The 25,656-nt window shown below is 48.4% G+C and overlaps 1 protein-coding gene across 1 annotated transcript; it reads left to right on the top strand.

The window, feature by feature from the left end:
• The first annotated feature begins 1,297 nt into the window (after positions 1–1,297).
• LOC135882645 (fatty-acid amide hydrolase 1-like) lies at positions 1,298–23,930 on the top strand. Its single transcript, XM_065409620.1, has 15 exons — positions 1,298–1,548; positions 4,287–4,400; positions 6,327–6,470; positions 7,569–7,702; positions 8,206–8,412; positions 9,800–9,840; positions 11,184–11,308; positions 12,443–12,568; positions 14,159–14,256; positions 14,902–15,001; positions 17,868–17,908; positions 19,178–19,217; positions 21,650–21,758; positions 23,083–23,228; positions 23,802–23,930. Exons 1-15 carry the CDS (start codon positions 1,375–1,377, stop codon positions 23,928–23,930), a joined length of 1,728 nt encoding a protein of 575 aa, XP_065265692.1. The 5' UTR covers positions 1,298–1,374.
• Positions 23,931–25,656: the final 1,726 nt, after the last annotated feature.

Below are 25,656 nucleotides of genomic sequence, written 5' to 3'. Positions count from 1 at the left end.
CAAATCTGTTACACTTTTTCAGATACATGTATATTATCATACACTTTATATGCTTTTAAAATGTGTATTAATGTTTCAATTTCAATTCAAAATTCCAAACAAGCATTAAATTGGCAACACTACGCATAACTAGCTCACAAAACTGGGGGGGGGGGAAATTCAGGGGGGTGTAGGGAAATCCCTGCGTCTTTCCAATTTAAGATCATTTTGAGGGGGATCAAAATGTGGGATTCCCTGGAAATTCCGGGCACTTGGTGCAACCTGTGCTTGTGAGCAACGTTTTGCTCAGCTCCAGAGAGGCCGGAGGTAGTTGTCAGAGGAAACACCCCATCCCTCCCTCGGGGGCTGCATTGCACAAGGACACACACACACACACTTGATATATGCCTTCATGTGCCAGCAATGCCCCTCTGCCATGTACATTGGCCAAACCGGACAGTCTCGACGCAAAAGAATAAATCGACACAAATCAGACATCAGGAATCATAACATTCAAAAACCAGTCGGAGAACACTTCAATCTCCCGGGTCACCCAATAACAGACCTCAACGTGGCAATTCTTCAACAACAAAACACGTGAAAAACAGACTCCAATGTGAAGCTGCAGAACTGGAATTAATTTGCAACTAGATTCCATCAGATTAGGCGTGAATAAAGACTGGGAGTGGTTAGGTCATTACAAAACCTAAACTTAACTTCCCCAATACTCAATTCTCCCTACTGTTACTCACACCTTCTTGTCGACTGTCTGTCATGGGCCACTCTCTTACCACGTCAAAAGTTATTTCTCCTCCCTTGGTATCCTGCTGTTAATTGATTTATCTCCTTAGACTGACCTAACACTTGGTAAATCAACCCCCATCCTTTCATGCATTTCTACCTGCTCCTGTATTTTTCACTTCATACATCTCATCTTTGGGGGGGGGGGGGGAGGTTAAGGTCCGGCTTGACAAAGCCCTGGCTGGGATGATTTAGTTGGGGATTGGTCCTGCTTTGAGCAGGGGGGTGAACTAGATGACCTCCTGAGGTCCCTTCCAACCCTGATAGTCTATGATTCTAAGTGGATTCTAGCCCACGAAAGCTTCTGCCCAAATACATTTGTTAGTCCCTAAGGTGCCACAAGGACGCCTGGGTATTTTTACTGCTTTCCTGCACACCGCTGAAGTGAGACGTTTTTCAGGCCAAGCAGTTGCAGCCTGTCTCGCTGTCTGCCCCGGGACACCCCGGCACCGACCGGGCGGGAATCCAGCCCGGGTTTTCCAGCCGGGGCGTTCACACACGGGGCTGGGCTTTGCCTGACGTGGCGGAGCGGCGCCCGCCCAGCTGCGCCTGGAGATCCGGAGCGCTGCTGGAGCCGCTCGCCCGCCCGCCGCGATGGGAGCCGGCGCCTCGGCGATCTCCGCCCTGCTCTGCGGCGCGGCCGCGGCCGCCCTGCTGCTGAGCTGGCGCGGGAGGAGCGGGCTCCGCCGGGAGCTGGCCGAGGCTGGCCGGCGGCGGCAGCTGGCGCTGGGGCGGATGGAAAAGGCCGCCGCGCGGTTTCGGGAGCAGGTGGGCGCCCCGATGCTGCTGCTCCGGGCTGAGTTCCAAGGTTAACTCCGCCGGGCCGGACCCCCGGGCTCCAGGCACCTTCCCCAGCCGCGCTGGAGATGCCCCGGTGCCTGGTGCGTGCTGGGTGTGGCCGGCGGACATTCAGAGATCGCGGTGCTTAGCTGCCACCGGGCGGCAGGGCAGGGATGGGTGGTAGCGACTGTCCGAAAGAGAGACCCCCCCAGGGCCCTGTCGCAAGGCAATAGGGCAAATGTAGAGATCCTCTGAGCCGCACACGATAATCTTCAGAAGTTCCAGAGCTGGGCGTGCCGGGGGGCTTCAGCCCTGCGGGGAGGGCGCCCGCTGGGGCTTGGGGCTTCAGCCCTGTTCCTGCTCAAGCCCTGGCAGGTGCCTCCCGTGGGGCTGAAGTTCCGAGCTCCCCCCTGCCCCAGTCTGGTAGGTGGAGAATTGGGGGGGGGGGGGCTCTGTCAGCCGCACTTTAAATGTAAAAGAGCGGCATGTGGTTTGCCCACCCCGTAATAGGGTTTAGTGGAGATGATCCCAAGCCCCTGTGGAACTTGTTCAGTAGAGAACTCTACAGCAGGGGAACGAATTCTCTGCGGAGTTCTATGGGACTTTTCCAGATGTGTGTGTGGGGGGGGGGTGTATGGGCAATGCACTAAGAGTGAATTGAACATTAACTGCCAACTCTCTGGCTTTCCAGCATTGTGTCTTTGTTCATAATGTGCTTTGTTCATAATGAGCTGTGGCCAATGTGTGTTTCAATTCCCCCTGCACCAGCAAGACCCAAAGCAAGAAAGGAGAGGCTGGATCACCTTGGGATCACCTTGCAGGCATAATGTCCTGGAATTTGGCTCCTCTGTCCAGTCCCTGTTTGTTTGCCCACGCTGGCTGTAGTTTAATCACAAGGCTGATCAGCGAGTTTGATTGATGAGCAACCCACATGCACAGAGTAATCTGTTGCATCACGTGGTAGCATTATAAAACTGGAGAGAGCAGATTTTTTCAGGTTCTTTTAAATGCCTGAAGTCTCAGAGGTTGCATCCCAATTATAGCCACATCTTGCATCACCTCTGCCCACTTTAACTCTGTGATGTGAAAGCACCAGTGCTAGAGTCTCACTAGTATATTTCACCAGGATGAATAGAGTCAGATATAAAGGCATATAGTTCATCAGGTGTAGTAGGCCCCTGCTGTTTAGGAAGGCAGTGTGGTCTACTAGATAGAGCTATGGGCGGGGAGTCAAGAGACCTAGCCGGCTGGAGGACCGTGGACGAGTTGCTGTGCCTGTGTGCCTCAGTTTCCCCATCTGTAAAATGGGGATAAAGCTTCTACCCTCCTTTGTAAAGCTCTCTGAGATCTACTGATGAAGAGTGCTGCGTAAGAGTTACGTCATCTTATTACCTGGATAATATTCGGGATGCAGCATTTATTTAGAAAAATAAGATTTGGATCGATTCAGATTTCAGTGCTAGTGATATATGGCAAGGGAAAATAGGGGGTTTCATTGCACATGGACCCAAATGCAGTTCTGGTGTGTTCAGCTCCGGGGGGGTTGCTTCAAAGCCAGTTCTCATTTTGAGATGAACAAGGTTCTACTCTGTAACTTGTGCCACCGGGGAATCTCTGAACCTAGAGAAGGTAAGCGTGGATGAGTTCCAGAGATACCTCGTACCCTGCTCCCATAACCTCTCTTGTGTATGTTTGTAAACTAACCTACAGGCGTCAGTGTTGGAGCCAAATGCTCAATCCTGCAGGCTGCTGAGTAGTGTACTCTGTCCCTGGTCCGGCTTTGCACTCAGGCATGTTATTAAACCAGTGGCTTCAGCTGAGACGACTGAACGTTGAGGTTGCGAGTACATGTTTGAAGTGCTTGGCTGGGTCAGGGTCAGAGGCGTTCAGCTGCCTGCAGGATTGAGCCCCGAGTTTGTTTCTGGAGGAGGCTGGAAAGTTAAAGGAGGGGCTGGGGAAAGCGGGAAGGTCTGGACTAAAATAAAAGCAGGTCTGTTGAGATGAAAGGGCCTAAGGGCACTTCTGTTTTTATTTGCTTTTTTCCATAGTGCCTGAGAGTTTCTCATGGTCTTTGAGAGAGGCCTGGGGGCCGTTTAGCTCTCTGACCTCCCCAGAGCTACCCCAGAAGTGACCTTTGAGTCAGCTGTTACTTTTCTGTTTTTACACTTGTTCTGCTCAATCTAAGGAGCATGGCCCCAATCCTGCCGTTTGACCCTTACACCACACGGCGTCCCCCGACACCAAATGGCAGAACTGGGGTCTCTCTCAGTGTCAAGATTCACTGTTTGGTCCTTTTTCGCTGTAGCAAGACTTAAAAAAAAGTGGTTTTAGAATTATTATTTTTTTAATACAGGGCAGGAAATGGTGCTGGTTTTGCCCCTTCCATCATCCAAAAACCAGAAGAAATGACTTTGTTCGAACTTTTTAAAAGTCCTTTAGGCAGACAACAAGCATGGGGAAAGTCAGCCCAGAGGCGGCTGGTTTTGAAAGGTTATGAGCGTATGACAACCAGAGAGTCATCGCTGTTCTGCAGCCTTAACTATGCACCTTTAAGGATCCGGGGGTGTTTTATTTAACACGGGTTATACACAGGGATTGCCTCACCTGCTGCCAAAATAGATCCATCTCTGGGGCAGATTGCAGCAGCCGTTTGAGAGCTCAGTAACATTCCCCAGCGCTTCACAAGTATAGACGTGTACGGATGCCATGTGTAATTCCTCCCTCAGAATCCTGATGTAGATGCGGACTCCATCCTCTCACTCTCCTTGGTGGAGCTCTCCGAGAAACTCCGGGACGGTTCTCTTTCTCCAGACTGGGTCTTCTATACCTACATGGACAAGGTGAGGAATGCACGTGATGTATTTCCAAGGCTTGCTGCTAATCAAACCATGTGTGATTTTGTGCTTGGAGGTCTGAAAAGAGAGCCTTGCTCAGTGCAAACAGAACGGGGGAGGGATAGCTCAGTGGTTTGAGCATTGGTCTGGTAAAACCCCAGGTTGTGAGTTCAATCCTGCAGGGGGCCATTTAGGGATCTGGGGCAAAAATCTGTCTGGGGGTTGGTCCTGCTTTGAGCAGGGGGTTGGACTAGATGACCTCCTCAGGTCCCTTCCAACCCTGATAGTCTATGATTCTGTGATCAGCTTAATACTTGTATATCCATGTGCCACAAAATGTTTTTTTGGGGGGGGGAGGGATAGCTCAGTGGTTTGAGCATTAGCCTACTAAACCCAGGGTTGTGAGTTCAATCCTTGAAGGGGCCACTTAAGGATCTGGGGCAAAATCAGTACTTGGTCCTGCTAGTGAAGGCAGGGGGCTGGACTCAATGACCTTTCAAGGTCCCTTCCAGTTCTAGGAGATGGAATATCTCCATTAATTATTTTATTTTATTTATTAATATGTGGTTGGGGCTCAAGGCTCAAGCCTTTCCAAACAATTCACAGCGAAACAAAGGGGATGCTCAGAATTCCTCAGAATTCGAGATGACTACAAAGAAAAGCTATTATTAGGGTAGTGTCTAGGCTCTGATCAGTGTCACATTGTGCTGTACACGCATTTCAATGAAAAGACCATCTGTGTCCTAAAAGAGCTTATGAAGCAAGCTAACATTCCTTAAAGTGTGTATCCTTAACCACGTCACGACCTGACTCATGAAAAAGCCGGATTTGCTAACAAAGTCCTGCACTGCCCAAGCTAGGGAAACTGCTGTGGAGTATTCTGCAACTCGGGTTAAGGGAAATAACAAACAATAAAGCCCCAGTTGCACAAAGGGACTTATACGGGTTGATGCTTATGTGGCAGTGAAATCAACGAGGCCCCACGCTGTCACTCCATCTGCCTATGTGGATTCGGGCATGGTAGTTTCTGCCTTCCAAAAATCAATACGTCCATTTGACCAACTTATTTTTATGGGCAAATAAAGCATCAAGCTTTTCATTGTCCTCCATCACCATGTCTAAGGTTAAGATTTTGGCACAGGGTCTTTTATTAAAATTCACGGGCAGGACACGGACAATAAACAATGAATCACGGAAGCCAAGCCCCGCCGGCCGGCGGGGGGCTGACAGCCGGAGCCAGAAGTCACTGAGGTCTGCTAAAATCACGGAATCCGTGACAAAATCATATCCTTAATCATGACTAGTAAACTTAGACATGTACTTAGAATTGACTTTATTTAAAAAAAAAAAATAGTTAATGACCAACACGTTATTTTTAAAATATAATCACAGAAACATCTCCAAATAAGTTGAAACACTGTTCACTGTACCGGGTCCTCAGCTGGGGTCAATGAGGGTAACCCCTCTGGAATACATCAGTGTAAAGGCTGGTCTGCACTAGAAAATTAGAGTGACCCATCTACATGGCACAGGGGTGTGAAAAATCAACACCCTGGAGGGACTTAGATAAGCCGACCTAAGTCACCATGTAGACTGTGCTAGGTTGACAGAAGAATTCTGACATCAACCTAGCTACCACCTCTTGGGGAGGTGAATTAATGAATCGATGGGAGAACCCCATCTCATTGAGGGGTTCTCCCGTCAGTTCATTAATCCACCATCCCCATCTGAGGTTGTGGCTTGGTGTCTTTCCCTAATGCTCATTTTGCACACACCCAGAAATAATTGTCCTCAAACAAAGCTGCCTGAATGGGGAAAAGAATGGTCAGAGCTACTGTCTGCTCTGATGTAGGCAGCTTCAGAACACAGCCTGGTTGTGGGGTTCTCTCTGGAGTGACTGTCTCCCTCACTGGCTTTGTCTGCTTTCCAAAGGCCCTGCAAGCGACCAAGGAAATCAACTGTGTGACTGATTACCTCCAGGAGTCTGAATCCCAGCTTCGACAAGTGAAAAGGCAGGAGAAGAAGGACTTGCTGTATGGGGTCCCAGTCAGTATAAAGGACTCCATTAACTGTAAGGTACATCTGCTAATTGCTTGAGAGCTGCAGGATTATAAGCCTAATGGAATGTTGTGAGCAAAACACTTCCTTATTCGCTTATCTTCAGCTGTTTATATCTTCATGATTTGTAATGTCAGTAGCAGCCTCTGGGTCAGGCATATTCTGTCAATTAATGGCTGGATGGGTTAAGACAGGTGCTCGCAAACATTTCCACAGTGTAGGCAACCTCTTAATAGAGAAATCATTTCACGGACACCTCCCTCTCAGTAACAATTGCAGCCCAGCCCTGTGAATTGCTTACATGGGAAAGCAATATTAGGAATGTATTTAGCTGTGAGTAGGCGTGGCAGAATTCAGGTTTTTTTTTATCATTTTGATGGATAATATCAGTGTTTGTTGATTTTTTTTTTTTTAAAGCATTTTTTTTATTTTTATCAAATACAGTTTTCATAGTTGCAGGAACTTATGGGGGGATCAGACAATGTGGGTTTCAGACAGTCATTAATGATAGCAGCTGTTGAGATTCAAAAAGTTAAAGCTTTATAAGCCTTAAAACACAAATTGTCAACATCACGTGTCAAAATATACAAAGCAAATATCCTTAAATCAAACTCTTACGTTCTCAAACCGCGTTGCTTTTGTTTTTTTGTTTTTACTTTGCCTATCTGTACATTTCAATTATTGTTGGAAATATTTTTTCCTAGTTTTGTGTGTGTACAGTGAAATCAGCATGACTGAAATTTACCAGTTTAAAAATCTAATCCTTCCAGGTTTAGCTATGAGGTGATGCTAGTATCACTCCTTGTGACCTGATACTCTCCTGTTAACCCCTCCTCCCCCTCTTTGTTTTTGTTTGGGGGCTTCAGTCAGGCATCATTCTGCATGGCCATGGGTCTCCCCAAGCCAGTTTGAAATGTTCTTCTAAAGTAAGTGTGTGTGTGTGTACACATGAATACGCACACTGTTATTCATGCAGACATACACACACACACGTAGCTTCATAAAGTAAACTGTGCCAAACACTGCTGCTTAATCCTGAGAAAATTGCAATCCTCCATTTGGAAGTTTGAATCTACCGTCTCTTTTCCTTTGATTTTTTTTTTTTTTTTTCCTCAGGGCCACGATTCCACCCTGGGGCTTGCGAAGCGTCTCAATCAGCCTGCTGCTGAGGACTCTGTGGTGGTGCAAGTGTTAAAAAGACAGGGGGCGCTTCCATTTGTGAAGACCAACGTTCCCCAGTCCCTATTAAGGTAACTGGAATCCTTTTATTGGATCTGACCCATTTTTATTGCCGTAGCGTGTTTATACGTCACTAGAGTTGGTTGAAATTTCAATGAAAAAACACTGACAGCATTTCTAATTGGAATGAAAAATGGTGTAGGGGGGCAAAATCTAATGATTCCCTCTCCCAGTTTCCTACGTTTTCCGCCAGTTTTAGAGCTGTTCAAAATAGAATTAATTTAAATTTCTACAAATAAGTGGGCTTTTAAAAAATGTAATATTATTTCCCCTCTCCCCCTCTCCACTTATCTATAAACTTAACTAGAAAAGATCAATGTTAATTACAGTGTATTTAGCTAAGGGGGGGGGGGAAATCTACTGTAACAAATGACTACATATTACACTATAATGGCCTGATGCAAAGCCCATTGAAGTTGATGGAAAGACTGCCATTGACTTCAATGGACGTTGGATCAGGTTTTAAGTGAGCCCTGTGTGTACCCGATGTCCTTTCTCTTCTGATCCCCTTTAGCTACGACTGCAGTAATTTAATCTTTGGCCAGACAGTGAACCCTCTGGACCACACCAAAACGCCTGGCGGCTCCTCCGGAGGAGAAGGGGCACTGATTAGCAGCGGCGGATCCATCCTGGGCATTGGGACGGACGTAGGAGGAAGCCTCCGTATTCCAGCTGCCTTCTGTGGGATTTGTTCGCTCAAAGCCACTGGGGGCAGACTGAGGTACTGTGTATCGCTGGGTCTTGCTGCCTCGTAGTAACTCATCCTTCAGTGAAAACCGTTCCAGGGGTGGAAATCCTGACCCACTGACGTCAGTGGGTGTTTTGCCATTGACTTCAGTGGGACCGGGATGTTGCCCATGTGTCTAAAGTATATGACACCGTGTAACAACTTCACCGTGCCAGCATGTTGAGTGGGCACCTCTTCAACCATGCGCAATGATCATGCAAATCTGAGAAAAGGTTTAGAAACCTGACCTACGTGGAAAGGTTACAAAAACGGGACATGTTTAGCCTTGAGACGAGATGACTGTGCGGGGGTCATGATAACAGTCTTCAAATACGTTAAGGGCTGTTATAATGAGGACGGTGATCACTTGCTCTCCATGTCCACTGAAGGCAGGACAAGAAGGTTTCATCTGCAGCAAGGAAGCTTTAGGTTAGATATTAGGAAAAACTTTCTAATGACAAGCTCCGGAACAAGCTACCAAGGGAGGTTGTGGAATCCCCATCAGTGGCGGTTTTTAAGAGCAGGTTGGACGAACACCTGTCAGGGTTGGGCTATGTTACTTAGTCCTTCCTTGGTGCAGTGGGGTGGGCTGGATGGCCTCTCGAGTTCCCTTCCAGCCCGACATTTCTACGATTCTATGTTGGCATTTGACAGACAAGTTTTTCACAACTCCGCAAACTCCTCCTTTCATCGCAAAAGCAAAACCCATGAGAAGCACTCTTCCAGCGCAGTCCCTCCCCCGCCACGTGTAGCCCTCCCGTAAAGAGAGAGAGGCTGGGAGTCCAAAGGCACTGAAGGGCATTAGGTACTCCTCTCTCATTTTAGTGGGAGAGGGCTACCTAATTAACACTACCTAACTCTCTTTCATCAGTAGATTCCAAGCACTTTCCTGAAGCGCAGTATCATTATCCCCATTTTAGAGATGGGGAAACTGAGGCACAGAGAGTGACTTGCCCCAGGTCGCCCAGCAGACCAGTGGCAGAACTAGAACCCAGGTTTTCTGTGTCCGGGTTTGTCCACATGCAAATTCTCCTTTGGGCAGAGACTTAACTCCGCGAAGCTTCAGCCCAAAGTGTGAATGCTTTGGTAGGTCATGACCGTGGTTGTGAGCGAATGGAATCCTCCATAAGCTTGGCTCCAGCATTCACGACCAAGTGAAAGCGGGAAGAAAGCAAGCAGATCCTTCCAGAATAGACCCGATTCCTTTTATCTCAGGAACTCCTAGTTGTTTTCAAGTGCTGTTGGGGTCCAGCTCATATCAAGGAAGAGCAATTCACAGGAAGGTGGCTGAGAATCTCTGCTGGTTCTCCACGTTGCTTAATATCACCCACGATCTTAAAACAAATCTTCTCTGTTGTCTGTCTTTATATTCTCCCCACAGCAAGAAAGGAATGGTCTCCAGTATTCCTGGGCAGAAATCAGGTAGGATTTTATCTTTTGATTATTGGGGAATCTTTCTTTCTTGGGTTTTGGCTCCTCTTAAACGAGATCCACATGGTTGGGAATCTGCAAAGTGATGTAGTGTCCCTTTAGGGGCTCAAGAGAAGAACCTAGCCAGAGTGAGAGAACCCCACCCTGAGATGTTCTCTGGAGATGAGCTGGGGGGTTGTATTCAGGTCAAGAGGTTGGGCTTGCTAGACACGTGAACTTGGTGACCTGCCCGTTAACGCAGCCAGAGGCACATAATCTGCTGCTCTTGCATGGGAGGTGGGGTGTGGAAGGTAACAGAAAGCTGTAGACCCTGGGATAGTATGGTTATGCGGGATTGATAAATGCCTAGATAGAGCGTCTTGCATGCAGGACAAGTGGCTGGGGAAGATGTACTTCTGCTTGGACTCTTCTATTTTGCATTCTGCACTTTGGTGCTGAAGGGAGCACCTGGCCCATGATTCTGGATAAAGGGTGCTTTGCTGTTCTTTTTTCATGGGTTGTTCTGGTAAAGGCCAAATGAAAACCCTGAGTTTTCAGCCAGAGCCTGGTCTGTCTGGTGTCCATTCTTACTGAAGGACAGATCCCGATTCCTAATCTAGTCACAAGGGCCAGCCATAAAAACATCTGAAGGTTTCCTGAGATTGCTGGCGCTTCCCTTTCCAAAATCCCTTAGCTGTCTTATTAGGCACCAGTTTGCATGTCCTGTTCCAGGTCTGAACTGTGGAGTGTTGCGCCTCTCACTGGAGTGCGGAGGCATAGCAAGAGATTTGGCGGGAGGCCGGAGCTTGGACCAACTCTTCCTGGAATTCTTCAGAGTTCCCTGCCTCTTTTCCAGCGCAGGCCGTCTCCACTTGTGATAGAGCTGTGGGGGTTCTTGTTAAGCCGTAAAAGAAACCCAACAACAAAACTCAACACAGTTTGGCAATTTTTTTGATTAGAAATTAAATAAGTATCAGAGATACCTAGATGACTTCTACATTTATACGGCGAATGAGAACATCCAGAGTTGCTATAGTAAGAATTGAGGGATTGGTTAAGAGTTCTGGCAGGGATATCAACCCTCATGCTTCAGGGCACAAGTCAACCTCTGATTGTTGGGCTCAGGCAGAAACATTCCCTGGGGACAGATTATCCCATCTTCGCCTGCTGCAGGATTTCTAGCACGTTCCTCAGCTGCAGCTGGTACTGGCCACTGTCAGAGGCAGGATCCTGGACTAGGAGGACCCCAATCTAATTCTGTATGGCAATTCCTATGTAAGCTATGCCCCCTGAAGATGCCCACAAGGTCCATATGTTTGACTGCATGAACGTTCTCTCTGGTTTTTTTGTTCCAGCTGTAGTAGGGGTAGGGCCAATGGCGAGGGACGTGGACAGCCTGGCTCTGTGCATGAGAGCGCTCCTGTGTGACGACATGTTCCGCCTGGACCCCACCGTGCTGCCGGTGCCCTTCAACGAGGAGGTAAAGAACCAGACAGGTTTCAAGAGCATCCAACTGATGGGCAGCTCATTATCCTTTACCTTTGAAAATAGAACAATAACAGTCACTTGCATTCTGCTGGGGGATCTCAAAGCACTTTTAACAAATTAAATCTCCCCAACTCCCTTCCCTCCTGTGAGGTTAATATAGCATAATCTCCATTTTACCAGTGGGGAAACTGAGGCATGCAGCAGGGGAGTGACTTGCTTGGGGCATGCAGTGCAATCAATGGCCGAGTAAGAGGAGACCCAGGTTCTGCAGGTCTCTGGCTTTACCTGCAAGACCATCCGTTATATGAACTTTAACTCATATCCGAACGTGCCTGAACTATATCCATCTTCGCATAAGCCTTTGGTGCTGAGACCTCGCCAGGGCCAAGCTCTTCTCGGCCCTGGTGCGGTCTCAGCTGGAGAACTGCGTCCAGTTCTGGGCACCACTCTTTAGGAAGGATGTGAATTCATTGAAGAGAGTCCAGAGGAAATCAACAAAAATGATCAAAGGTTTAGAAAACCTGACCTGGAAAGGTTTAAAAAAACTGGGCCTGTTTAATCTTGAGAACAGAAGACTGAGGGCGGACCTGGTAATAGTTTTCAAATATGTCAAGGGCTGTTATAAAGAGGATGGTGATCAATTGTTCTCCATGTCCACTGAAGGTCAGCCAAGAAGCAATGGGCTTAATTTGCAGCAAGGGAGATTTAGGTTAGATATTAAGATAAACTTTCTAACTCTCAGGATAGTGAAGCTCTGGAATAAGTTTCCAAGGGAGGTTGTGGAATCCCCGTCATTGGAGGTTTTTAAGATCAGGTTGGACAAACACCTGTCTGGGATGATCTAGGTTTACTTGGTCCCACCCCGGTGCAGGGAGCTGGACTTGCTGACATCTCGAGGTCCCTTGCAGCCCTACGTTTCTATGATCTGTACCCATCGGTGTACGGGCAGAGGGAGGATGTGAAAGCTGACACAAGGGAACCTGCAAGTCTCGCCCAGTGGGATTGATTTAATAGATGTATGTTCCTGGCTTTAAAGCCTCAAATGTGACTGTCATTCTTGGTAGAAGCTTCACTTTCGTCCCTACTACCACCACCAACAACCTTCCCTTAAAACCCTTTCTTCCAGGTGTTCTCCAGCTCACGGCCCCTCCGCGTAGGATATTATGACACTGATTCTTTTACGATGCCAGGTCCTTCCATGAGACGGGCGGTTCTGGAGACCAAGCAGCTTCTGGAGAACGCAGGCCATACGGTACTGATAACAATCATACACTTGTGTGTATTGCGGTAGCATTTCTGAGCCCTAGTTGGGGGCCAGGACCAATGTTCCCTCTCGTTTTTTACATCCATGTGCGGAATGAATTTTGTTATGTGCACCAATATGGAGGTGATGTGTGGCGGGGGTGGGGCTGAGGGGTTCAGAGTGCGGGAGGGGGCTCAGGGCTGGGGCAGAGGGTTGGTGTGTGTGTGTAGGGGGGGTGAGGGCTCTGGCTGGGGGTGCAGGCTCTGGGGTGGGGCCGGGGATGGGTTTGAAGGCGGGAGAGGGCTCAGGGCTGGGGCAGAGGGTTGGGTTACGGGGGGTGAGGGCTCTGGGGTGGGGCTGGGGATGAGAGATTTGGGGTGCAGGCTGCCCCGGGGTTGCGGCAGGAAGAGAGGACTCCCGCCAGCCCTCTCCGGGGTCAGGGCCGGGGGAGAGGCGCCTCTCCCCAGCCGTAGTCCAGGCCCCTGTGGCTGCGCGCCTGCGCGGCCCTTGATAGCCTGCTGCGCGGCCGCACAGCTTAGAGGGAACTTAGACCAGGACCCCATTGTGCTAGGCGCTGTACAAACACAGAACTAAAAGACAGGCCCTGCCTAACTGTTATCGGTGTACATATCAGCCTTCCCCACTTCTTTCATGCCTCAGTCTGCGTCCCACCCAAAGAGCACGCATCAGGGCTTCCCTGCACAAAGCCTGCTCTAAACACTTCACATCAAGCCCCCAGTGAAGTCTGTGGGAATTTTGCCATTGACTTAAATGGAGTCAGGACTTCACCCTTGGGCTCCAGTATATAGCTATCCCGAAAGCATCCTCCATGATATTAGCGTACGCTTACTGCAAGAAATAAATGGTCAGTTGTCCGATAACTTGTGCATCTTGGGTTTTTTATTTTTTTAATTGAGAAATGCAACATTTCAGTAACTGGTTTAAAATTCTCCAATTCCTTGTGAATGCAATAGAAAATAACAACATTAAAACCACTTTATAGAATTCGATAGACAACTATATCCCTGGAATAGAATTGTATAGAAAGATTCAAAAAACCTACAGAGAGGCTCTTTCTCTATTCAATTCTGTAGGATTTTAATTTCTTTAGGGACCCTATTAAATTCCTAGGGGTCCCCACTGTTTGGGGGATCCCTTTTGAGCACTGCAGACATAATAGTGTAAGAAATCAGGTCTGTTTCTCCAGTTTCCATCATGATTCGGAACAGGGGCTGTATACAGAGTGAGCAGAGCAGTTGCTGGCTGCAGATTTGCTTTTCGTTGGGCCAAACTCTTTGTGGGTGCAAGTTTACACAGCTGCTCCATCACTATGTGCTCAAGTGCTCTAAGCAGACTCGGGCTCACCGCCACCCAGTGCAGGAATAGCAGCTTTCTTTGTCCTCCGGGGGTTTGTTAGGTTTGGGGGCTGGAACATCAGCATCAGATATTCCTTGTGAACCCTGGTGAACAGGGTGTGAGTGAATTGTGCTAATGTACAGAGGCAGAAGCCCTTAACCATGCCCCCATCCCAGTTCCGTACCACTCGCTGTATTGCATCACTAAAGCATCTCATACCCCACTGTCGTTTGTCCCTTTTAGCTGGTGCCGTTCAAACCCTGTCGTATTGAATACTTTATGTTTGATATTTCGGTAAGAGGATTGTTTGCAGACGGGTGCGCCACCTTTTTGGACCGCTTGTAAGTATCCTCTCGAGCAACTGTTTGTATGTGCGTCTGCATCTGTATTTCTAGGAATTAAAAAATGTGCATCTGGGTCTCATTAAAAAATGCAAATGGGAATGAAGGCTAGTCTGTTGGGTAAGGCCAAGTGACAAAGAGGGGTGAAGGCCAAACTATTGGTTAAGGTGCTGGACGGGGACTCCAAAGACCTCGGGTCAGTGCTTTGCCACAGACTCGGCGTGAGACCTTGGGCAAGTCACTTAACCTCTCTATGCCTCAGTTTCCTGTTTGTAAATGAGGGATAATTCTTTCCTGTCTCACAGGGCTATTGTGAGGATAAAACCATTAATGATTGTGAGGTGCTCAGATACTGTAGTGATGGGGAAGGGGGCGGGGGAGTAGCTAGATAGAAAAGCAGATCTGCTGGATATTGAGGGTAGCTGACACCCGCTGATATCAGTAGTGTTGGCAGCCTAAGAACATAAATTTGGAGTTGAACCCTAGGTTGGCTGTTCTGCTCAGGAATGTTAGAATTACAGCTTTCAGGAGAACCCAGTGGAGTATTTCATGGAGTTCAGAGTTAACATGCCATGCAGGGGAGTTGATGGTATGAGAGCTGAGGTACTTAAGGCCTAATAAACTGAGTGTATTGTTCTCTTTCAGCAAAGGGGAGCCAGAAGATCCCAACATTAAACAATTACTTCTGTTGTGTAAAGCACCAGGCTGGCTAAGAAGACTCTTGTCCTGGATTGTCAAACCAATAGTAAGGTTCATTTATTGCTAACCTACTTAGAATGTATTGAACAGCTGGTGACTAAGGTGAGCGCTGAGGGCCTGATTCTCAAGTTGCACTGAGACCCCCTTACACCGCTCCACAAGTGTAAAGAGGGCTTAACGTCGGCATACATTATTTGCTGCTTTAAGGCCCCTTTGTGCTGCCAGAGTGGTGTAAGCCAGAACTTGGCCCTGAGAAGTTTAGCAGGGTTTGGGGGAGGAGACATCGGACAGCCCATGGGCAAGGGAACCCCCTGCATGTGCCTCTTTCTAGCTGCAAAAAATATCGTACCTAGAATGGTTCAGTGGTTTGAGTGCTGGCCTAAGACTTAGCGGTTCAATTCCCTGTGTGACCTTGGGCAAGTTACATAGCCTCTCTGGGCCTCAGATCCCCAGCTCTACAACAGGGATAAGAGCATTTCCTATCTGAGAATAAATACACTGACGATTCTACCATCGTGGGGGGCCAGCGAAGTCCCTAAGGTAGAAACATTTTTGTCTTTAATCAGCCGTTTCCAGTCCACTGCGTCTCTTTTTAAGCACCACTTCCTTTGATTTTTGCACCGTGCCCGTCCAAGCGACTCCCACCTGCTCCTTTGCAGCCACCTCGGGGCCACCACTTGCTGTACATATTTATTCAGCTAATTTAAATAGGTGGCTCACAGTACACCGCTCATCTGTGTATGGAGATTATTACTGTTTATCTGTATTCCGGCAGTGTCCACAGTATGCCTGGGCATTTGCCATAGACATAGGATGACCCCATTTCTGCCTCAAAGAGCTTGCAGTCTAAGAAGGCAGGCAATATACACAGGGGGAGAGAAATAGCAATCATAGAATCTCAGGGTTGGAAGGGACCTCAGGAGATCATCTAGTCCAACCCCCTGCTCAAAGCAAGACCAACACCAACTACCGTATATACTTATTCATTAGCCCATTCGTTTATAAGCCGACCCCCCCCCCCCCAAGACGGATAAGTAAAAATAGCAAAAACTGTATGACCCTTTCATAAGCCGACCCTATATTTCAGGGGTTGGAAAACTTTGGCTCCCAGCCCGTCAGGGTAAGCCGCTGGCGGGTCGGGACGTTTTGTTTACCTGGAGCGTCTGTAGGCACGGAGCCCCTCAGCTCCCTGTGGCCGCAGTTCGTCGTTCCCAGCCAATGGGAGCTGTGGAACGGCGAACTGCGGGAAGTTCCCGCAGCTCCCATTGGCTGGGAACGTCGAACCTCAGCCCCAGGGAGCTGAGGGGCTCCGTGCCTGCAGACACTCCAGGTAAACAAAATAGCAATGTATTAGATATTCAATTCAATGATTCCATAGAGTTTAAAATCATCAAATTTTGGTGTAGACCCATTTATAAGCTGACCCCCGCTCTTCGATGCATCGCTTTTTTACCAAAAATATTCGGCTTATGAACGAGTATATATGGTAAATCATCCCAGCCAGGGCTTTGTCAAGCCTGACCTTAAAACCTCTAAGGATGGAGATTCCACCACCTCTCTAGGGAACCCATTCCAGTGCTTCACCACCCTCCTAGTGAAAAAGTTTTTCCTAATATCCAACCTAAACCTCCCGCAATGATCTGCAGATGGCCAGTTCAGTCTGGAGTTCCTCATGAAAGGTGTTTCAGCTGAGCTGTAACCAGAGCAGAGAAGAGCCCACATCACGACATGTGTGATTTGGCTCAGTTGGCAATCTCTGGATGGGAACCCCCTTCTCACTCCTTAAGAATCATGGCCCGATCCGGTCCACACAGCAGCACAGAGGTGCTAAAAGTAGCAGCGCGGCCATGGCGTCTCAGACGGCAGCTCGGGATAGGTACGTCCTGAGATCGCTAGCCTGTTAGCAACGCTAGCTCAATCCAAGCTAGTGTGTACACGTCTGCCCAGACGGGGAAGTGCACCCCCCAGCCGCAGTGTAGCCGTACCATGAGTGAGAGAAGGGGTGTGGTCTGGGGCTTGCCTCTCTTCCAAGTGGGCAGGGAATGGCAGTTTCTCCCACTTTGCCATGACCTTGAACTAGAGCCGAGCGAAACGTTCACTGTTGGAGCCGGTCGCACAGGGAGGTGAATGACTTGTTGATAGACGGGTGGGTGGGAATTACGGGTAACTTACTGGACAAATTGTATTCACCCATCTGCAGAGCTGGCTGGATAATGCCCCAGTGTGCTCCCAGGTACTTCGTTTATCACTTGGGGGCGTGGAGGGGGATACTTGGCTGAACTATTCAGAAATATTATTCACCCAGCGCTGTCTATTCCTAGTCAAATCAGGCTCAATTTATGCAGCGTGGGATTTCCGTACAAAAGCAAAACTCAGTCCAGCTTTGTCAGAACTTGGGTCCAAACCTGGGCCTGGTTACAGATCTGTCGGTTGGTTCGTTGTATTACACTGACATCTGGGGCACATTGCGCTAGGTGCGGTACATACATATAGTAAGAATGTATTTAAACTTGAGCTGGAAATTACACCTCCATCTTGAGCGTAGATGGACCCAAAGAGACGTGCTCTAAAGGGACATGGCAGACAAAGGGTGAGAGCAATGAAGTGGTGGTATCCCCGTTTTGAGGGTGACCCGTCCAAGGTCACGCAAGCAAGAAGTGACTTCAGGAGTCCTCACCCCCGGTCCCCTCCTCTAAGCACTACCTTACACTATTTCCCAGAGTTGGGAATGGAACCCAGGAGTTCTGACTCCCAGCCCCCTGCTCAAACCACTAGACATGCACATCTCATCTTTAATTTCCCAAATGTACATTTGTTGTAGCCAGAGTCATCTGAGCCGTTAGACGTATCTTTAAACAAACAAACAACCTGTATTCCATGTCAGTTTTCTTTCCTCCTTTTTCCCCCTCTAGGTGCCTAGATTAGCAAACGTCCTGAGAAACATGAACGAGAGGTAAATAATTCTGAGCCTGAACAAATACATCAGGGCTTCGCTCTACTTTTCTGTGTTTTTACCATATTGAGTTTAAAAATTAACCTCATAATATTATGCCTCCGCAATAAAATGCTCCCTCTGAAGCACCTGCCATTGGCTACAGTCAGAGGACAGGATACTAGACGGACTGTTGGTCTGACTCAGTATGGCCGTTCTTATGTTCTAACCTTCCCAGGCTGCCCTGTGGGCCACAGCTCCTGAATCTCTGCAGCACTGCACACTGGGACCCTGCCTCGGACACACCCTTCCTGCCCCCACGCCCCCGGCTGGCTCCTAACCCAGGACTTTTAGGGACACTTTACACCGCTCCAGCCCTTTTACATGATGCAAAGGGACCAGAGCAGGGTGAGAATCTCGCCCAACGTGTGCCCTGAAATGACAATTCCCTCTGGAAGGAATACGCCTGATCTCCTCTGTAACTAGGCTTGGCAGAATTCAAGCCTGATGGGTGATATCGATGTTTTAAAGAATTTTTCTTTGTCTCGATTTGAAATTTTCATAGTTGCCGGAAATTATGGGGTGAGGGGTCAGACAATACTTATTTAATCAGAGTAGACATCGAGATGTAAAAGTTAAAGCTTCAGCCGCATTGTCAACATCACATGTCAAAATATGCAAAGTAAATAGCCTTAAATTAAACTCTTAAGTTCTCAGGCAGCGTTTTTCTAGCTTCACCTATCTGTACATTTCGGATATCACCTATGGAAGTATTTTTTTCCCCATCAGTTTGTGTGTGTTCGGTGAAATCGTTTACCAACATTTACTGATTCAAAATCGAATCTTTCCAAGCCTATGTCTAACCCAGGCCATAGAACTTTCCCGAAATCAATCCTACAGCAGATCGTTTAGAAAACCCTCCAAGCTTGATTTTAAAATGATGGAGAATCCACCTTGCAGGTATCACCGAACCACTGTCCGGAATGTGCTAGCTGTCTTCTGATGGTGCCTCCCCATGACCGGCTCTGTCCTGCCACGGCCCAATACTGAAATCCTTACTTGTAATATAGAATGGATGAAATTCTGGCCTCACTGAAGTCGATGGCAAAACTCCCATTGACCTGTATTTCACCCTATGTCTTTAGCCAACCTCAGTCAAGTCGTAACCACTCCCCCCACTTTCTCAGTTGCACACTATGCCAGCAGATTGTGGGATGCGAAAGCCACTTCTTTTTAATTGTCTCTTGCAATTGAGTTTAATTCTTTCAAATTTCTTTCTGACATCTGTAGGTCGGTGAAAGAACTCTGGAAACTTCATTGTGAGATTGAGGTAAAGCACCATCCGGAACAGTTGGTTCTGCTCTTTAATCTCTTTTGTCAGGCCTGATTCAGTGCTCACTGACATCAGCAGAAAGGCTACCAGTTACTTGGGTCCGGCCCTAAACATTTGTAGGGTAAACCAGGATAGAGTCCAATATATTTGCTCAGCTCATTTATTATGGCAGCTCTGAAATATCTCCTTGGAAGCTAGGATTGAATTGGGGGTGTCCTTCTAGGTCGGGTCCACTAAACAAGGAGAAATTCTTTCAAGGACAATAAAAAGCTTGGAAGTCATTAGTATGATAGAACCTAGAGGCCCCGGCCAACATCAGGGGCTTATCTACGCTTAAAATACTACGCGAGAAGTTCTCCCATTGGCGTGGGGATTCCACCTCCCCGAGGAGTGGCAGCTAGGTTAACGGGAGAATTCTCCGTCGGTCTAGTGCAGTCTACAGTGGGGGTTAGGTTGGTTTAACTGCGTGGCTCAGGGGTGTGGATTTTTCACACCCCTAAACGATGTAGTTTTACCCACCTAATTTCCTAGTGTAGACCAGGCCTAGGATTCCACTGTGCTCGGTGCTGTACGCACATGGTAAGAAACCATTCATATCCCAAAGAGCTTACTCTCTAGACAATGAATAAGAGGGGAAACTGAGGCACAGAGAGACATGACTTACTTGGGGTCACCTAGCAGGTTGGTGGTAGGTAGAGTTTGGAATACTGGACCGAGACCTGGATTCTGTCCTCTAGACCACATTGCCTCTGGATAATTCTGTGAGTTTTGCAGTGTGTAACCTGCTGTCCAGTGTATGAAAACAAGGCGTTCCCAGGAGCTCCTCTCCTGCGTATTCTAATCAGGTCTCTGCTCCATAGCTTTACTGTTGGCAAATACAGAGGATACACTCCGCTCCCTGGGCCTTCTAACTGAGAGTGATGGCAAATTAAACAAAGGCGTTGGGATCTGCTCTTTTCCCGAGGAGTGTTTTGGCCGACACTTTCAAATCCCGGTGCCTAAAGCTGGGGACCCTAAATGCATATTTAGGCTCCTAAATAGAAGTGGTGTAATTTTCAAAGATACTGAGCAACCGGAAGCTCCGAAAGTGACTTAACGAGGGTTGCAAATTCTCAGCAGCTCTGAAAATCAGGCCACTTTTATTCAGGACCCTAAATAGGCATTTAAGAGCCTAACTTTCGTTTTGGTGGCTAAAGCTGGTCAGGAATCTTTTTTTGACACTGTTTTCTGGTCAAAACCAGAGAGAGACTCTCCCTCTGGGTTGTGAGAAATCCAGGTTTACACAGAGTTACGAACTGACCGGTCAACCGACACCCCTCATTTGAAACCAGAAGTACACAATCAGGCAGCAGCAGAGACGAAAAAAATAAAAGCAAATACAGTACAGTGCTGTGTTAAACGCAAATGACTAAAACCAAAAAAAAAAAATGGGAAAGCTTAAAAAAAGATTTGACAAGGTAAGGAAACTGTTTCTGCGCTTGTTTCATTCAAATTAAGAGAGTTAAAAGCAGCATTTTTCTTCTGCCTAGTCAAGTTTCAAAGCTGTATTAAGTCAATATTCAGTTGTAAACTTTTGAAAGAACCACCAGAATGTTTTGTTCAGAGTTACGAACAACCTCCATTCCTGAGGGGTTCATAACTCTGAGGTGCTACTGTACCTGGGATCTGAAGCAGGGACTTGAATTCCTGAGTGTTCTCATCACCAGGCTATAGAGTCTCTCTGTCTCTTCTGTTGGAGCTGATCCACTTTGTCTAAATAATATCCATTAGCCAGAGAGAGAGACGCAGAACGAAACCAAATTCTGAATCCTCAAAATGTTTCACAAAACAGAATTCTTGCTTTCCAGCCAGCCCTGTGAAAACACTGTCTTGTGTGAGAACAGTCATAGGTTGTGTTTTATCTTCAGCAATTCACCAGTGGGAGGAAGGGGATAGGGCAGACAGGGGATCCGGGTTCTAGTCCTGACTCTTCCGTTGGCTTGCTGCATGACCTTGGGCAAGTCATTTGATTGCTGAGTGCCTCAGTTTCCCAGGGGTGTTGGTGTTTACCCACCATTGGAAAGCACTTTGAGTTGGGCGGTTGACAGGTGCCAAATACTGTGGTTTATTATGTACAGGCTTTGAGAAAAGACTGGAAAACTGTTTGCTGTTCTGAAATCGTAACAGCTGGGAGCCTTGTCAGGAGGAGGGATGTCCTGGCAAACTCCCACCGCCAAGAACACTTAAAAAGCTGTTTAATGGTGGAGCCCCACTGACGATCCTGCTAACCTGGAGCCTGACCCACAGGCCAATGGAAAGGGGTTTTTGTTTCATTGACTTCAGCAGGAATTTGGATCTGGCCCTGGGTTTATTATTTTAAGTCTGTTCTTGGTAGGATCATTTTTATGATTTTATTGATGCTGAACTCCAAGTGTGTGTTTGCTCCTTAGGAGTATTGCCGAGAATTCATCGCCGAATGGAGGAAGCTGGACCTGGATGTGATGCTGTGTCCGGTTGTGGGCCCTGCGTTTCAGATTGGATTTCCTGGGAAGCTCTCAGGTAGAACTCCTTGGGAACTTCTAGAGTCGGGCCCATCTCAACTCTTTGGGTTGTTCAAGGAACTCTGACTCTGCGTAATAGCCCTCGCAGTCTGCTGTGAAATGGCTGGAGATTAGCCTACCTCAGGATCTCCTGTCCTTCTAGCTTGGATCTATCTAGGACCCAGCTAGGACATTTAGCAACATGGAAAGACCAGGATGGTCGCAGCCCCCAGGTTCGGAAGCCCTGCATTCGGGTATATCCTAGCACCAAGAGATTTCTTCTCCCTGGAAAGCCCTGCCAATGCTCGGAAGTTGAACCATTGCTGAAAATGGGTTAGTTCTAATGTAGATTGGACCAAACCATCTTCAATATTGTTTTGGAAAGCGTGACTGAGGCTTCGTTCCATGCCGAGAGTGGTTTTGTCCTGTCTACGCTGGTAACTCAACCAGTTTTGATACCAGTTCAGGAGGCACTTGTTAAAAATTCCTTTCAATGTTGGTCCAGTTTCCGAGCATTAATGCCGGAGAGTTTAATGTTGTCTCACTGCAGTGGTTTCTTTGCAGAATTCTCTGAGTTTGATGACACTTGTCCACCTGTAAGTCAGACCACAGCCACAGGACACGTAGCAAAGGATGCCCGATAACATTTTCAAAAGCACCTACATCCCATTTTCAAAAATAACTTAGACCAAGTCCCATTGAAAGTCAATGAGACCTAGCCACATAGGTCTACATCCTCAAAGATATTTGGGCACCTAACTCCTTTTGAAGTCAGTGGGACTTAGGCCCAAATCCTCAAAGGTATTTAGGTGCCTGAGTCACTTCTGAAAATGGTATGGAGGCTCCTAAGTTGCTTGCACACTTTTGAAAATTTTACCCCTGATGTTTTGTTAATATCCTCCCCGGCACAGCCTGAAGTTTTCGCAGTACTGTGGCTCTTACAGAGAGTTGCGTAGTCTGTGTATGGAATAATCTTGGGAGCAGATACTGTGGTGATGGACGTGGGATAAGCCCCTGAATAGAGAAGGGTAGCTGGCAGGCGTTTGAGAAATGTCTGCTGGAAAAGAGGTATTCTTGGATGGAGTGACCTCCAAAAGAGAAGACAGACGTAGAGAGGCTGTCAGGCCTTTTATGGTCCAATGTTCCTACCATGCTGCATGTGAGGAACCAGCAGTGAAATCTTCTCTAAGCTAACAATGTTAGCGCCTCCCTCACAAAGGGAGTCGATCACCAATGAAAAATCTTTGCTCTTGGTGTCATAGCTGAAATAAAAGGAGGCTCTTCCGTTAGAACTGGGTACAGTTGGTAACCTGAATGCGACACCTCTTTGTTCTCTCTCGCAGTGGCAGCGAGTTACACTATTTTGTATAACTACTTGGACTTCCCCGCCGGGGTTGTGCCTGTCACCACGGTGACGAAGGAGGATGAGGAAGAGCTGAAGACCTACAGAGGACACTATAACGATTGGTGGGACAAGGTCTTTGTAAAGGTCAGTTGCTAACCGCTCTCAGGAGACTTGTGTAGTAGGAAGAGCGCCTGAGAGAGAAGGCCTTGTATCAGAGGCCTGGTATGAGGCCTGACCTAAAGTAGTGGGCAAGCTTTGCTGATATAAAGCAAAGTGAGCCAAAGTCAGGCTGTGAGCAAGCGTCAGGCTCTGCCTGCAAGTTCACTGAATCTGGCAAGAACAGGGCTGATATTGCAGAAATACACGTTCCTAAGAAGTGCTAGGCACAAAGCACTCATGCAAACACATCCCGATATCAAGGATGGTATAAAAACATTCCCCATGGATAACAGGAACACACTGACCCCTCCTAAAAGATAAGGTCAGGATCACAGTGTAATAAGTAGAAATGTTTTGATCGAACAGCTCAAGATCTTAACGGATCTGGTGGTCATTGGGCAGTTCGCTCGAGGTCTCCTGTGCCGGCTGTCTGCGCAGAGCTGGGGTAGCACAGAGGGAGAACACCCACACGCAGCTGAACATCTAACCCCAACTTGTATCGCCCTCGGCGGCTTCCCCTGGACTTCGGGCGTCAGTCTGTTTCCCTCTCTCTGTCAGGCTATCCGGGGAGGCATGGGGCTGCCCGTGGCGGTGCAGTGCGTGGCTCTGCCGTGGCAGGAGGAGCTGTGCCTGCGGTTCATGAAGGAGGTGGAGACGCTGACCCAGAGGAAGAAAAGAAACCTTTGAACGACGGGCAGGATAGAACGCTGCGGGGTTAGAATGCTGCGCCAGCCAGCCTTCTGCATCAAGCAGTGATGTTAATGGCACAACCTTTGTTTAATTAAATAACTTGATGGTGCTTTCTATTCTCCGGCTAATCGCTGTATCCTGCCCCTTCCAGGCGGCGGGAGGGGGAGGCGTGCCCGGCTGTGGTGGGGCTCGCATCAGCACTGACATTCCAATACAATACCTGGCACTGCCATAGTCTCATTCTAGGATTTCTGAGCTCTTTGCAAGCATTCGCTAACTACGGCTATGTCGACGCTACCGCAGCACAGCTGTATGCTTCCTGCGGCAATGCAAGGCGTTTGTTTCCATTCCTGTAGTTGATCCACCTCTCTGAGAGGAAGTAGCTAGGTCAATGGAAGGATTCTTCTGTCAACCTAGCTGCGGCTATACTGGGGGTTAGGTCAACCTAACCATGGCGACTGGGGGCAAAACGTTTCACCGCCCTGAGCGGCGGAGCTGGGTCGATCTAATCTTTGAGTGTAGACCAGGCCTAAGGCTCACACCACGGTCCTGGGAAGTATTGTTTTCCCCATATTCTAGGCAGAGAAACTGAGGCACAGAGCTGTTCGTAAGTCGGTCCAGGCCTCGTAGGGTCTGTCTTCACTGCAAAGTTAACTCTTACTCAGACGTTGCCTGTAGCCTCCCTCCCGTCCACACGCACAACCCTCTCCCCTGAGTTTGGTACTTCACGCCCAGGCTAGCTGGCCTGGCCCAGGGCGCAGGTTAGAGCGTGGGTACTGCTTTCACTCGGGCTGGTAACCCACCCACTTTGCAGTGAGGGTGCAGATTACATCACTCCAGTGCTGCTAGTCCTCCAGTGCCGTCCCACAGTCCCCCCTGCGGGCCCAGACGAGTTCTCCCACAATTCACTGGGAAGGAATCAGGAGAGCAGCTCAGCTGAGTGCAGCACAGAGAACCCTGGGATGTGACACCTGCAGTCCCAGTGATACACATACTGGGAGGGCGGCACCCGTGAGGACACAGTAACGCGAGTAAGGCTTTGCACTGTGGCCCTCGCACCCGGGCTAGGCTAACCTGGGCGCTCAGATCCGGTTGCCGATCACCTGCGTTAACTCCTCAGCGAAGACTGACCCATAGCATGTGCAGAACGGGCCGTGGTAAGAGCTGCCTGAGGAACTGCAGACCCTCCATCTGCCCTGGTTGGGGGCCCAGGGGGCGGGGCCTTGGGCTGGGAGCTGCTCTCAGGCCCCTCCCCCCACCCCAGGCAGATGGAAGGTTCATGGCTCCCCAGCTTGGCCGGGCAGCAGAGCCTCGGGGGGAAGGGGAGGGGCAAGGGGCAGGACCTGTGGTGAAAAGTGGGAGGGTCCTGGCCCCCTCCCCATTCCAGCACCCCGCTTCATGGTTCTCTTTCCCCTCTTGGTCCCAGATGGCCAGTTGTCCTTCAGTTTCCACTCTTTCCCAGTGCCTTGTCACGGATCCTTCCCCTGTGGGCTCGATTTCTTCCTAAGTCTGGTTGTCCAAGACAAGTTTGTCTTCTCGAATGCTATTCAGGGTTGAAATCTGCACTTCCAGCCCGCGTATCTTCTCCTCCGATATGTCCGTCGGCTTGCACCAGGAATCTCTAATGTCCCTTGGCAGAAATGAAAACCTAGCACATCCAAGACAGGTCACGTCACTTGCTCCCTCATCATTCATATCCGCTGTGGAGGTAGTTGTCACGGGG

Source organism: Emys orbicularis, chromosome 8, assembly GCF_028017835.1.
Source record: "Emys orbicularis isolate rEmyOrb1 chromosome 8, rEmyOrb1.hap1, whole genome shotgun sequence".
Classification (NCBI taxonomy): domain Eukaryota; kingdom Metazoa; phylum Chordata; order Testudines; family Emydidae; genus Emys; species Emys orbicularis.
The sequence above is the reverse complement of the archived record's forward strand: the minus strand, read 5'-3'. Positions and strand labels throughout refer to the sequence as shown.